This window comes from Dasypus novemcinctus, chromosome 15 (assembly GCF_030445035.2).
Source record: "Dasypus novemcinctus isolate mDasNov1 chromosome 15, mDasNov1.1.hap2, whole genome shotgun sequence".
Classification (NCBI taxonomy): Eukaryota; Metazoa; Chordata; class Mammalia; order Cingulata; family Dasypodidae; genus Dasypus; species Dasypus novemcinctus.
Window position 1 is genome coordinate 34,314,360 of NC_080687.1, and position 13,304 is coordinate 34,327,663.

General features: G+C 44.2%; 2 protein-coding genes across 13 annotated transcripts in view; one reads left to right on the plus strand and one right to left on the minus strand.

The window, feature by feature from the left end:
• The window catches only part of GGACT (gamma-glutamylamine cyclotransferase), an 81,203-nt gene extending 74,307 nt beyond the window's left edge, over positions 1 to 6,896 (plus strand). For 6 of the 9 annotated variants that reach the window (XM_071208229.1, XM_023588745.3, XM_071208227.1 and 3 more), the window contains one exon: positions 4,394 to 6,896. In XM_071208229.1, coding sequence (XP_071064330.1) covers positions 4,408 to 4,878 — 471 coding nt within the window. In that variant the 5' untranslated portion in view covers positions 4,394 to 4,407 and the 3' untranslated portion in view covers positions 4,879 to 6,896. Of the gene's footprint in view, positions 1 to 2,184; positions 3,133 to 3,656; positions 3,808 to 4,393 lie in introns of those variants that run through there. The other 3 variants (XM_058276462.2, XM_004458409.5, XM_004458410.5) reach the window with 3 other exon arrangements.
• The window catches only part of PCCA (propionyl-CoA carboxylase subunit alpha), a 537,919-nt gene continuing 531,265 nt past the window's right edge, over positions 6,651 to 13,304 (minus strand). For all 4 annotated transcript variants that reach the window (XM_058276458.2, XM_058276457.1, XM_004458407.4 and 1 more), the window contains 2 exons: positions 9,647 to 9,724; positions 6,651 to 6,995 (listed from right to left, as the gene is read on the minus strand). In XM_058276458.2, the coding sequence (XP_058132441.1) occupies positions 6,927 to 6,995; positions 9,647 to 9,724 (147 nt within the window). In that variant the 3' untranslated portion in view covers positions 6,651 to 6,926. The remainder of the gene's footprint in view (positions 6,996 to 9,646; positions 9,725 to 13,304) is intronic.

Here is a 13,304-nt window from a genome sequence, read left to right on the forward strand (position 1 = left end):
GATTGTGACTCACAATGACCCTGGGCTTTTCAGCAAGAATTTGGGAAATTAGAAGACTATGAAGAAATGCCTTTAAATTTCTGAAAGGAATTTATTTCTAGAATTCTCCACCCAATCATACACTAATCAAGAGTGAGCCAGAATAATCTTCAGCAAATGAGGGCATTATCCAGGAAAGGAATATGGGATCCAAGCAACAAAGGTGCCAACATAGGGAAGAGGGAAGGGTGGTCCTAGATGACAGCCAAGGAGAGCTTGATGCCAGGATACCATGGACCCAGGCGGGAGCAGGAAGACAGGGCTCTGGGAAAGGTGTATCTAGGGAGAAAGAGAACCAGTAGATGATCTTATGTGTATGACCATGCTGAAAGGATTTTTACAGTTCTTTCAGAAAATCTGAGGCTGAATTACGGTTATAGAAACTTGAGCAAAAGGCGGTGGGGAGGAGGCAGGAGATGGGCTGGGGAACTGAAGTAATTTTTAATTCCAGGAAAAACAAAAAGCTGTCCAAGAAAGGAAATTTAATCATAGTACACTATGTGCCTTAGCTGAGTGCGTATGTACATAGTTCTATGACTGAATTGAATATGGCTTGAAACTAAAATTGTGATTTAAGTATATTGGGAGGATGGTGGAAGAAAGAATGTGTGCATATGTGGTTGGGTAGGGGGGCCAAGTGTGTGGCCTCTGTAGTAATAGCTACCATTGGGTGAGGGCTTGCCAAATGTGCCTGGACCGTGGTACATGTATTCATTCATTCAGTCTTCAAAGTGATCCCTGGAGGCGGGTTACTATTATTACTTCATTTTACTGTTGAGGAAACAGATCCAGAAAGGTTAAATAACTTGCCTAAAGTCACACCGCTAATAAATGATGGAGCCAGGATTTCATCCCAGGCAATTTGGTTCTAAAGTCTGCATTCTAACCATTATGCTCTCCTACTTTGGGAGCAGGCAGGCAAGACAAAATTTAAAACACAAAGAAGTAGCAGTGTACGTAACTTAATATGCAGTAAAAGGATTAAAAAGTGTTGCTCCAGGGAGTGAGGAAGTATAGGGAATTCTTTTTCATTTTTCTTGAAAAGCTGTTTGACTTTTAAAATTATGAACATGTGTTACTTTAAATTTTTTAATGAAGGGGGAGGGGATAAAGCGGGAACCAGGGGTCAGGGGAGCTGGTTTCCAGTTCCGAGTGTGGTTCTGCCCAGCTGTGTGGGCTGAGATCACTAACCTGAGATCCAGCTTCCTCCTCTGTAGCTGTTTAGACTGGATTTCAGAGTTCTCTTCCATCCCAACCTTCTAGCAACAAACAAGACAAGAAAATTTAGAGAAGAAATACTATAAAGAAAATCAGGCAAGATGGCGTGCGTGGGGCGCTGCTTCAGACTGGATGCTGGGATGGGGACAGGAGCAGACTGGGAAGAGGGAACAGCAACTGTGACGGCACTGAGGCAGGAATGTATGTGTGTCCTAAGGATGGAAGGTCGACCAGTGGGCTGCAGGGACATGAGGTGGGAGAGGTCGACAGGGAACTGAAATGGGAAGTCGTTGGAGAGTCTGATGCAGACTGACAAGGATTCTCTGGAGGCAGTTTAAGAACAGGCTGCAGGGCTCAAAGCAGCAGCAAACCCAGTTAGAAGACTGTACAGTCACCCTTGGACCAGGTGGTAGTGGTGAAGGGGGCGAGGTGGGGAGACTTTCATATCTGAGGTACTCTTCCTATCTTCAAGTCTCTACCGTCTCCCCTCTGGCCTCCCCCTCCCCACTGTCATCAGAATCATTGTAAATAGAGCTCAGACCATGTTCCTTCCCTGTTCAAGGTGCCCTCATGATATCAAATGTGCCCCCTGCTCCCAGTCCCTTCACACTCAGTGCCCACTCAGCCTGGTGTTTTTCCCCCTGCCAAGCCTTTCCCAGTGCAACTGCCCAAATCCTGTGAAACACTTGACTTTCCACAGGTGAATGACAGAGATGAAGAGGCAGCAGAGAGGAGCTGGGTGAGCACAAAGTTGTCAGCAATCATGCAGTGGCCACCCATCCTTACTAGATTTTTCTTTTTTTTTTTTAAAGATTTATTTTTTTATTTCTTTCTTTCTCCTTCCCCTCATCCCCTGCCCCGCCCCCCCCCCCCCCCCCCCATTGTCTGCTCTCTGTGTACATTTGCTGTGTGTTCTCCTGTATCCACTTGCATCCTTGTTGGTGGCACCGGGAATCTGTGTCTTTTTGTTACATCATCTTGCTGCATCAGTGGCGCCACTCCTAGGCAGGCTGTGCTTCTTTTGTGCAGGGCGGCTCTCCTTGCAGGGCTCACTCCTTGCACATGGGGCTCCCCTACACAGGGGACATCCCTGCGTGGCATGGCACTCCTTGCACGCATCAGTACTGCTCGTGGACCAGCTCATCACACGGGTCAGGAGGCCCTGGGTTTGAACCCTGGACCTCCCGTATGGTAGGCAGACGCTCTATCAGTTGAGCCAAATCCACTTCCCATCAGATTTTTCTTAAGAGGTGAGGCAAGGTTGAGTTCCCCACTACATATCCCCCAGACTAACCCTTACTTAGCTGAGAAGAAAACTGAAGTCCTGTGAGTTAAGTTGTGAGTTGTCCAAGGCAAATGCAGGTATTGGTGGCAGAGCTCTATTGGCACATACTGGTGTCTTGGGATGTCACTCAAAGGTGTTTCTGGTCAGGGTTTGCTGCTAGTAGACAGATGCATCTTTGTTTACAGGCTCAGGCAGTACCATGTCCAAAGCATTTCTCAAAGAAGCCTGCCATAAGGCTTTTATTAAACAGTGTTGGGTAAATAAGGCAGTGAAATGGAAGTCTTTGAAGAGTGTATCCCTCTTCTCCTTTTAACTTTTATCTCCATTTTTGTTTGAGTCACTTATACACAAATCACTTCTGTCAGTTATCTAGTCTGTGGCCCAGACACAGGTAAGTAGCAATTATTTACCTTCACAGTTGAGCCAAGGTCACTGTAGTGAGTCATAGTGAAGCATTATTACTCTCTCTGAGACCTAGAAAAAGGAAATACCAATAGGTGCGATTATTAAAGTTTTGCTGGGTCATACTGCCAGGACCAGAATGTAAATTCAGTATTGAGATCTGAATTATCACCGTGGCTGGAGTACAGGTGATTATATAAAATACACTACTGCTTATCCTTATTTCTAATTTTTCTATAAGTATTTACTGTGTAATTTAAAAATTTAAAAAAAGAGAGATTGAAAGATGCTCTGGAAAATGGCAGTTCTGCAAGACTTGACCCATCTGAGAAACAACCGTGTTCTTAAAATGAGTGCCCTTTTCCAGAGAAACAGTCATAAAGGATGGTTGGGTTTCCAGGATACTTGGTGCCCACTGCAAGGGCAGTGAGGTGCTTGGATAGTGCCAGCACCAGGAGTAGATGCGTGCCCAGGTAGGGTGGGTCTGGGGGGAGGTCACTGCTGGGGTCTGGAAAAGACTTCTGTGGCCTTGAGCTGCTATGGTGGGGCAGGGCAAGGCCAGAGCTCCAGGGTAGTGACCTCAGGGTATGAGGGAGGTCAGGTCTGCTGTGACTGAGGCTGGGGTAGTTCCGCGGTTAGTTGTCTGTTTCTGAAAAAAAGATGGTATGTACTAGTTTAGGCCTGATCAAGAATATTCTTATTCCATGGTTAGATTTGAAAAAGGACCTCTTCTGCAAAATTGTGAAAATATCCAGGTTCAGCTGTGGCTCCAATGCTGAAGTTCCAAGGGGCTGGTGCTACAGCTCTGGGCAGTGCTGAAGGGGCCTCCAGGTCAGCTGTATGAAATGAAAAGTTCCGTTCAGGTATCTAAGTCTATCCACAAAGATCAGGAGGCAGGTGGCATCTTCCTGGCACAGTGATGGTTGTGCTTCCTGTGTCTTGGGCTTTAGAGGATCCAATTCTACATCGTGGGGACCCCTAGGCCCCAAGGGGAAAAGCAGGGCCAGCTCCAAGTTTTCAAGTCACAAGCATGTGCCCCTTTCTCTAGAAAAGGGGTTGGCAAACTGTGAAGAGGAATATTTCATGAATGTGAAAATTATATGAAATTCAAATTTCAGTGTCCATAAATAAAGCTTTTGTGTTCACATATTGTTTATGGCTGCTTTCATGCTACAGTGGCAGAATTGTACTGCCACAGAGACCATATCATCTGCAAATCCTAAAACATTTACTCTCTGGCCCTTTAAATAAAGTTTGCCAACTCCCAACTTCAGAGAGAAAGCTTTGTCCATCTTTTTTTTTTTTCGTTTTAAAGGAGGTACCAGAGATTGAACCCAGGACCTTGTACTTCGGAAAGAGGTGCTTAACCATTTGAGCTATATCCGCTCCCCTCTCCATATCTTTTAACATGTGTAATATGTACAAGTCTGTTTCCTTTCTCATTTGTAGCTTCTCTAGCCAACATGGCCCAAGTGTTTGTGTATGGGACTCTTAAGAGAGGCCAGCCCAACCACAAGGTCATGCTGGACTGTACCAATGGCCACGCGGCATTCCAAGGCCAGGGCCGCACAGAAGAACCATATCCTTTGGTGATCGCTGGTGAACATAACATTCCGCGTCTGCTGAACATCCCAGGAAAGGGGCACCGTGTGGCTGGGGAGATCTACACCGTTGATGACCAGATGCTGCAATTCCTTGATGAATTTGAAGGCTGCCCAGACATGTATCAGCGCACTCAGATGAGGATTGAAGTCCTCGAGTGGGAAGGTAAACGCAGCACCCCTGAGGAGATGGCAGCTGCTAACAGGATCGTGCAGTGCTTCGTGTACAGCACGGCCACCTACTCGCCAGAGTGGGTCCACCTCCCATACCACGACAATTACGATTCTCAGGGGAAGCACGGGCTTTGTTATAATCCACGGGAAAACAGATGAAAAATAGAAAGGAATACTCATCAGTCAGATGACAAATATAGCCCTGATGATTATAAGATTACCTCATCTTAATCTCTACTCATTGAATGCAAAATCATCATATCATAATGCCCTTTTAAACAAATGTTTGTAAAACTCAGTTCTGTGGGGGAACCAATCTCTTTCAGTGGAGGCTAATTTTACAAATAATTTTTGACATACTAATAACAAGATTGTACCTTTACTCTATCAGATACTGCTTTATTGCTACCTGCTTAAAAAGCTCTGTGGCCTTGAATGTATGTGATAAGAAAAAGTCAGGGTTTTAATTCCCCTAAATGGCATTTAGATGGAACTCATGCGTAACTGTGCTTTTTTTTTCTTTACTTTAATCCAAAGATAACATTTAAAATCAGTGTAAAGACTCTGCATTTCATCTATACTTTGCAGCCCTGCTGTACTGATTCTGGCCTGTAGCTCCCAGAAAAAATGAAAAAAAGCTGATTTTGTATGGCTCAAAGTAGTGAAAAAAAGTTCCTCAGGAAAAATATGTTGTTTTGGAGTATACATGGAGGATCATTATTCATAATTTTTAGATCAAGCTTAAACAGAGACTATTAAAATATGATTATTTAAAATTAAACTTAGAAATGTTTGGGGAAATAAAATATATGTATTGATGCTATTTTTGGTCTTTTTTGGGTACATTTATTTGGTAGGTTTTTATTTTCATTCTAATCTAGCAAAATAATGTACACCCACTTGCTAGTAGATATAGCTGAGCACCGTGGATTTCAAATAGAAGTTAAGCAAGCCCAGATCTCCAAACCCAGGCACCATCACCTGACTCCTAAAAGGAATAACATTTGGGGGTGGGCCTTTCAGAGAAGAGCCAACACATTAGTAATTTGTTCTTCAGTCCTGACAGAAAGCTTAGCTTCCAAATACAAACAGCACTTAAAATAATTTTAGCAAGGCACGAAGTACCAATTACTACCCACCTCCATCTGATATTTTGTCAGCGTAGTTTCAAATCAGCACACGATTCTTTGCTTCTGCTTACCAGCAAAGTATGAAATGTATTCCAAGAATTTGAGAACCAAATGAAAATGCAGCTGCTGATCCTTAGTAACCTTGTTCTCTGCTGGGAAATTTCACATATGCTTCAACTTAATGGTAGATTGTGATCACTAACTGCATCTGGCACAAATACATGATCATTATTTTTCGACTTTTTTTTCTTAATTGGAAACTTGCTTCACTAAAAGACAAGCATGGGTATCAGCTGATGAGCGTGTGGTAGCACCACACACTACTGTTTTGTGTGAGGGAGATGAGCAGAGCATGTCTGAGCTCCCTGTGAGCATCGTGGCCTGTGGGGATGGGGAAGGCTGTGCACACAGCCTTTCCCCGGAAAGAGCGCTGCAACATGCTTCTCCTCAGAATAGTTCTGGCAGCAGCACCAGGTATAAATCAGAGCTACCTGGGGATTCAACGATCCTAGGCTATACCCATTTAAAGCTGCAAAATGAAGGGGATTCTCAAAATCATTATCTGTGCTATATGGGCTGTAGGACATTGGGAATGATCAGAAACAGGAGTTAAGTAATTAATTATGGCAGAAGGTAAACAAGTTTATAAGATGGCAAAAGCTAACTTAGTGAAAGTAGAGGTGGGACTTGGAATTTATATAAATATTGAAAAGGATCATGATGCTGGTATTTAGAGTCTACTGGCACAGGCTGTATCCTCTTGTGTACATTGTCTTCATTCAAAAAAAGGGCAAACTAATATTTAGACAAATGCTCGGTTTTATTGATTTAATTTTGACACTAGGAAATCTCACAGCAGAAGTACAAATCATATGTACAAGTATTTATATCAATAAAAATTTCCATTGGTGATTTTTTGGCAGAATGTTGGTTTTGACTATATGTGGAATAAATATGACCATGTAAAATCTGCTGCACAGGAGTGTTCCTGTAAAATGCTCGAATAAATTGAGTGTGAAAGAATAATAATAAAAATGGCTAATTAAATTGGGTGATGATGGAATGGCTATAAATATTTCATTCCAGTTCCACGAGCAGATCTCCTTCTCCAACTGTGTCTCCAGCTTTACAATGCACGGCTTTCACCTTGAATTAATAAATAAAAAAGGGTGGGGGGAGGAAGAATTATTAAATAGAACGTGGAAGGAGGCAATCTCCTAAACTGTTCCTGTAAATGAGGAGATGGTCTCCACAGGCTCCAGTGGAGCACACTGGGGACTTCCTTGCAAAGAGGCTGTAACCTTCCCCCTCCTCTCCTGTCTGTCTCCTCCTCGTTAGCCCTAACAGTTCTGGGGTGGGGAAGTTCTCTGGGGAATTGTGTTGTGGTTTGCTCTCTAGCACCTTCCACTGAGTACAGACAGGGTTTCTGGGCAGCATCTTAAAAGCCTGAAACATTAATACCAGATGATTTTGGAATACCCAATCCCTCTTACGGTTTGGTTGTAGAATTAATGGTGCACTTAGGTAAATGTTTTTTAAAAACGAGAAATTACACAATATTTAAAACAGGTACTAATTAAACATGAGCATAAACTTCCTTTTGAAGAGAAATGAAACATCCAGATGATTTGTGGATGCACAGATTATACTTTGTGGAACGACATGCAATGTAAGAAATGGAGTCGGCTTCCAGGGAGGTTGTTACAGTGTCTTTTCATTCTCCCAATTCTCTCTTTATTAATCAAGTTATACTTTCCCAAATTTGTGTTCAAAGATTTAAAATTAGCAGTAAGGGCATAGGACTGGGGAAGAGACAGTCACTTGACTTCTTGGAGGTTCTTGCTTGGGCATGAAAATGAACAATGGGTTAGAACTAATTGACGTATGGACAATTGGCAAACGTGAAAAAAGCCAGACATGCTGTTTGGTGAATCCGCCTGAGCTCCCTGCAACTCCACTGTGAGCAGACCAGAAGGTCCGCCTTGTCTTAAATGCGAGTCCAGGCTTTTTAAGAATGATGTGAACCTATGCAATGAATACTTCAAAGGCCTCATTTGGGAGATGCTATTTGGACGGAAGTGGCTATTTGTTTGTTTTATCTTGATACTTCCAACATTTGTATATGGTGCATTTTAAAAGACACAATTACTGGAGTAGAGATCTGTTTCCACTATGAACTTTTTCTCGGGGAGGAAAAATGACCTTTGAGGTAAGAATCTCAGCCCCTAGGCTCAGCCAGGGCCCACTCCTCTGTGCTGGGACTTCTGACCACTCCTGCTGGGTCCTGTTCGGTTGGAATCAAGAGGACTAGGGATGGGAGGAGGGAATGGGATGGTCAGGGAAGGACTCCAGATTATTGGGATCAAGCCAAAGTACAGAATTCTCTGGGATCCCACCAACACCCCTGGAAAAGTTGCTCCAAGTTACTGATGGCAAAGGAACAGCTAAGCTTCTACACCATGAGACTCAAGCCCCTATGAAATTCAGTGTACAGGTGGATCTGGGCTCCACACTCCTTCAGGGAACTAGGACCAAGTTCATGTTTGCATTAGCCTCTCCATCCAGAAATACAGGGGTCCTTGGCATGCATTTGACACATATTCTGGTCACTCCACACTAGGCCAACTTTTTCATCATGGATGGAAATTTCATGACACCAGTGCAGCATAAATGTTAATCCCACGAACAAATATTTTAAAAATTTACATTAATATACACCAACATTTTCTTGTTTTTTTCAAAAAAACAATCAAGTTTAGCAACCAGGGCTCCTAAAATACTGTAAATCACACCATTTTACTCTGTCCCAAACCCTTTTGGGACTGGTTACAGCCCTGTGCACAGAGTTAGGGCCCAACTGTCACTTGCCTGGGCCTCTGCTTTACTGGCTGAGACCTGACTGGGTGTCTCTCCTTGTCCTGGTCTCTGATAATAAATTTCATTTCTTTTTGGGGTGACAGACCATATGGACACTTTCTCTCTGACTGCGAACTCTGCAAACTGATGGTACCTCTCTCTGCCATAGCACATGGTATCCCATGGCTCAATTTCACTTTCCAGGCATGGCCACAGCCAGCCTTTGCTGCTGTCATCGTCCACCTCTGACACCCCTCCACCATGCTTCATTCTGCAGATACTTCCAAACCAAAGCATCCTTCAGAAAATGATCACTTTTCCTACTAATGGTTTCTTTTTAACTTCAGGAAGAATAATTATGTTATTGCTTAAAGGGACTTTTCTATCTTCAAGAAGAAAATGCATTTAACAAGTTTTATTCTTAACAAATTTCAGTACTAATACATCATCTCCTCCCCACCTCCCCAAGGAGCAAGTCCCACATATGTACATGGGGGTACAGCTACTCCTGATCTAAAATTGAATTGTTCTCTTTGTAGAGAAATTATCTTGAAGAGTTACATTAATTTCTGCAATCTGTAAAACCATTTCCTGCTGTGTCACCTAAGTCTCAGATAACTAACTGCTTCCAAGACAGATGTAAGCATTAAAAATTAAAGACCCCTTAATTTGAAAGACATTAAGGTGAAGAACAATTGTTCTTTGACTACCTGAACATAATACACAGACTCTTTTAGAGAAGGCTCCATCTAACTGAGGCAGGGAAGCATCCATGCCAAAATTAAAGAGCTCCCCCAATATTAATGTCCTCATCTGTAGAAAGGAGGGTTTGGAATAGATCATCTCAAAGTTCCCTTTCAGGCCTAGCAACCCGTGGTTCAAAGATGTAAGTTCTGTTCCTATCACAGTGTTGGTGGGGGTAGAGGAACATGGGGCCATACCTTGCCAGTTTTCCCAGCTGTCATACTGTTCTGCATTTTCATGGCTTCAATCACACAAATTTCCTGACCTTCTGCCACCTGGAAAATGAGTAAAAAATGGACAGTTGATTTAAAAGCAATCTAATTTTGCAGCAATACTCAAGAGTGAAGCCATGAAGAAATTCTTTATCAGATACTCAGACAACCACACTGTCCTATCATTTGCAAGACAATACCAAGTACTGACAATGAACAGGTTCCCAGGAAGCATGTTCTAACTCAGGGAATGGTTTCTAGACTTATCCCCAGCCCCTTGCAGGGAGATGTACACTCAGGCGTGGTCTGATGTTTCCCTTTTATTATGAGGGAAATTCAGGCTAAGCTGAGGTTAACCCCTTGAGGTTAAACCCGAGGCTTCCATCCAGGAATCATCTGTGACTAAAAGTCACTCCATGGATCTCTCTTCTCTGCCCTTGATGGTCCTGGACTGGATTTTTTGCTTACGTTTGTGAAAAGAGCGTCCCAGTCTTTGAAATGGGGCATTCAGTTTCCTTAGACAAGGAGCTATCTGGGTGTTGGTGGCACATCCTGGTGTGGGGCTCCAGCACATTCACATCACAGTGGCTGTGCTTGTCCTATGCTGCAGAAGTCCTAGAGAATGTTCTTCCCTGAAATCCCCAGATGATCTCAAAGCCCCCCCCCCCGGCCCCCCATGTGGCACAAGCTGTCTTGCTGGCAATCATGAGTGCCTGGGAGCCCTAAGTATTCCTTTCCTCTGCTGTTCAGGTGGTGGGCTGTTTTTTCCTGGCACAGAAATATAGGAAGAGAGGGAATGCCAAAGCTTTGGAGCTGGCACGGAGGAGAGACACTGTGCTGAAGAGCTGAGCTTTGAAGCATTGTGCTCACTGCCCTTTTTGATTCATTTTCACCTGGCATCTGCATTCCATGGAGAGTGAAGAATAAACTCATGATGGCTGTTCTTCAAAATGTAAAGGGACAGAAGTGAGGGCAGCTCAAAAACAATGTCTATGGCCCCAATTAGGGGGGTCAGAACAGTTACTATCTCATGTAGAAATTTTTTCTCTCTTTTCCAAGGAAGGCAGGGATCAAGAAAGATGAGAGAAAGGGAAGTTCCCCTGAAGCAGTACCTGCTATTTATCTCATATGAAAACCCTGGTGGATCCAGACTAGAGCCTCTTACAAGCTGAAGGTCCAGAGCTAGAGTCACTGAAACAACATCCCTACTTAAGGACTGGGCAGTAGGTCCAGTATGGCTTTCTGAGGAAATGGATCTGAAACTCAGCAAAATGTAATGGAAATTCCATCCAAAAGTTAGTAGTAAACAGCCCTCCACCACTGGGCTTTGGTAGCTGTTTCCTTCACAGACAGATGAGCACCCACCAGGGATACCTGCTGCGTGTGCTTGCCTCCATATTCCCACCTATCCAATGAGCTTCCTCTGCTGGCCTTTGACAGCCCTGGGCTTGCTCAGAGCCTCCTCGCTTCCCACCCCTGCCCCACTGCTTCTTGTGGTGGCACAGCCTTGCCCCCTCTGGCAGCAGGTATGCCCAACCTCCACTTCTCAACCCCTCTACAGCAGCTCTGGCTTTCAATTCCATTGTTCTGAACACACAGAGCCCCTCACAGCTTCTTTACATGGATCGTCAATTAAGTGAATTAGCGGTAAAACTGAGAATATGAAAAAAGTATGAACCCAGGAGATTTTCAATGGTTCTAACAAAAGGAGCGAGGACCAGGAAGCAGATTTGGCTCAACGGATAGTGCGTCCGCCTACCACATGGGAGGTCCAGAGTTCATATCCAGGGCCTCCTGACATGTGTGATGAGCTGGCCCACGCGCAGTGCTGATGTGCGCAAGGAATGCCGTGCCACGCAGGAGTGTCCCCTGCGTAGGGGAGCCCCACGCACAAGGAGTGCGCCCTGTAAGGAGAGCCGCCCAGCGAGAAAGAAAGTGCAGCCTGCCCAGGAGTGGCGCCGCCCACATGAAGAACTGATGCAGCGAGATGATACAACAAAAAGAGACACAGATTCCTGGTGCTGCTGACCAGAATGCAAGCGGACACAGAAGAACACACAGTAAATGGACACTGAGAGCAGACAGCTGGTGGGGGGGACAGGGAAGGGGAGAGAAATTTAGAAAATAATAATAATAAAAAAAAGGAGCGAGAACCAACATGACAATAAAGCCCACAGGAAACATGCTTGACAAGGGCTGCACCTAGGCCACAGCTCCAGAGATGTGGTTGCACCACAGCCTAGAAGCAGTGGGAGATGGAGAAGGAGTTCATGGGGCTCCACTGTTGCTGCCCACTGACCATCCTTCCTGGCTGGCTCTGTGGGTTCATAATGTGGGGAATTTGCCAAAAGGTAAAATGCAGGTGCATGTAAGTGCTAGGTCCCCAGTTATTAATCAGAAAAAATATGATTTAGCCAGAGATAATCAGAAAAAAATGGGAAAGTATCAAAGTAAAGTACTCCCACTCTCTGACTGCAGGATGCTGGCATTTTTATTAAAAGGACTTCAAAGGAAGTGCCTCCGGATCCAAAGTTACCCTGTCTTCTGGCCAACCTTCACTCCAGCTATCTACAGCAAAGTGCTGAGTCTCAGAGTTAGATTCTTGCAGATCCATTTTCTTTTTCATTCTTTGTTGTCTCTCCTGAGTTCCTTTCACTGTGTCTACTGGTCCACTTATATTATTTAGCTGTAAATGGAAGTTTAAATAATCTGTTTCACCCTCTCTTTTCACTCAAAGCAATGTTTTGTAAACTGTTTTCACTCATTCATCCTTAATAGAACTCTTGGAAATTGTTCCATGATTCCTCACCAAATAACGGAGATAAGTTTTGTTCTGTAGAATTATAAGTTACTGAAGTGGACTGAATTGTATACCCCAGTTTGGACACGTTCTTGACCTGCATTCTGGTGGGTGGAGCCATTCTAAACAAGAGCTCTTCAAGATGTTACTTCAGTTTAGGTGGGGCCCAGCTGGATCAGGTTGGTCTCCAATCCACATCACTGGAGTCCTTCACAAGCAGAGTGAAAGCAAGACGGAGAAGCCACAGGGAGCAGTCAGAAGCCAGATGTCAACAGAGCCCGAGAGAAAAAGGAGAAAATGCTGCCATGTGCACTGCCATCTGAAGGAAAAGCCGAGGAACCCCAAAGTTTGCCGGCCAGTCAGAAGATACTGACTCTGGGAAGAAACAAGCCTTTTACCCTCTGAAACCATGAGCCAATATACTCCTATTGCTAATCCAACCTATTACATGGTATTTGTTTTAGCAGCTGGGAAACTAAAACACTTACACATACACACGTACATGCAACCAAACACATATACACACAGAGGCTTGGTCTATTTTCATGTTTTTTCATTCCTCAAAAATCCAAATAAAAGAACCAAATACAGTACAAGCATTATGTGGAAGAAGGCAGTAGAAATGCAAAGCACCTTGCTCAGGAGTGTGAGACAAGGGCTGTCACCCCTGTGCCCCACTGACTGACTCAGCACTGTGCTGGGCCTCAGTTCCAACAATACCGAGACAGCATCGCAGAGCTCTCAGAAGATATAGCTCTCATCTCGAGGATCTGGAAGTTTCATTGTTCAGCTGTGCACGTGCTTACAAAATACACTGCAGGTTCCTAGCCTGCTTGCTTCTCC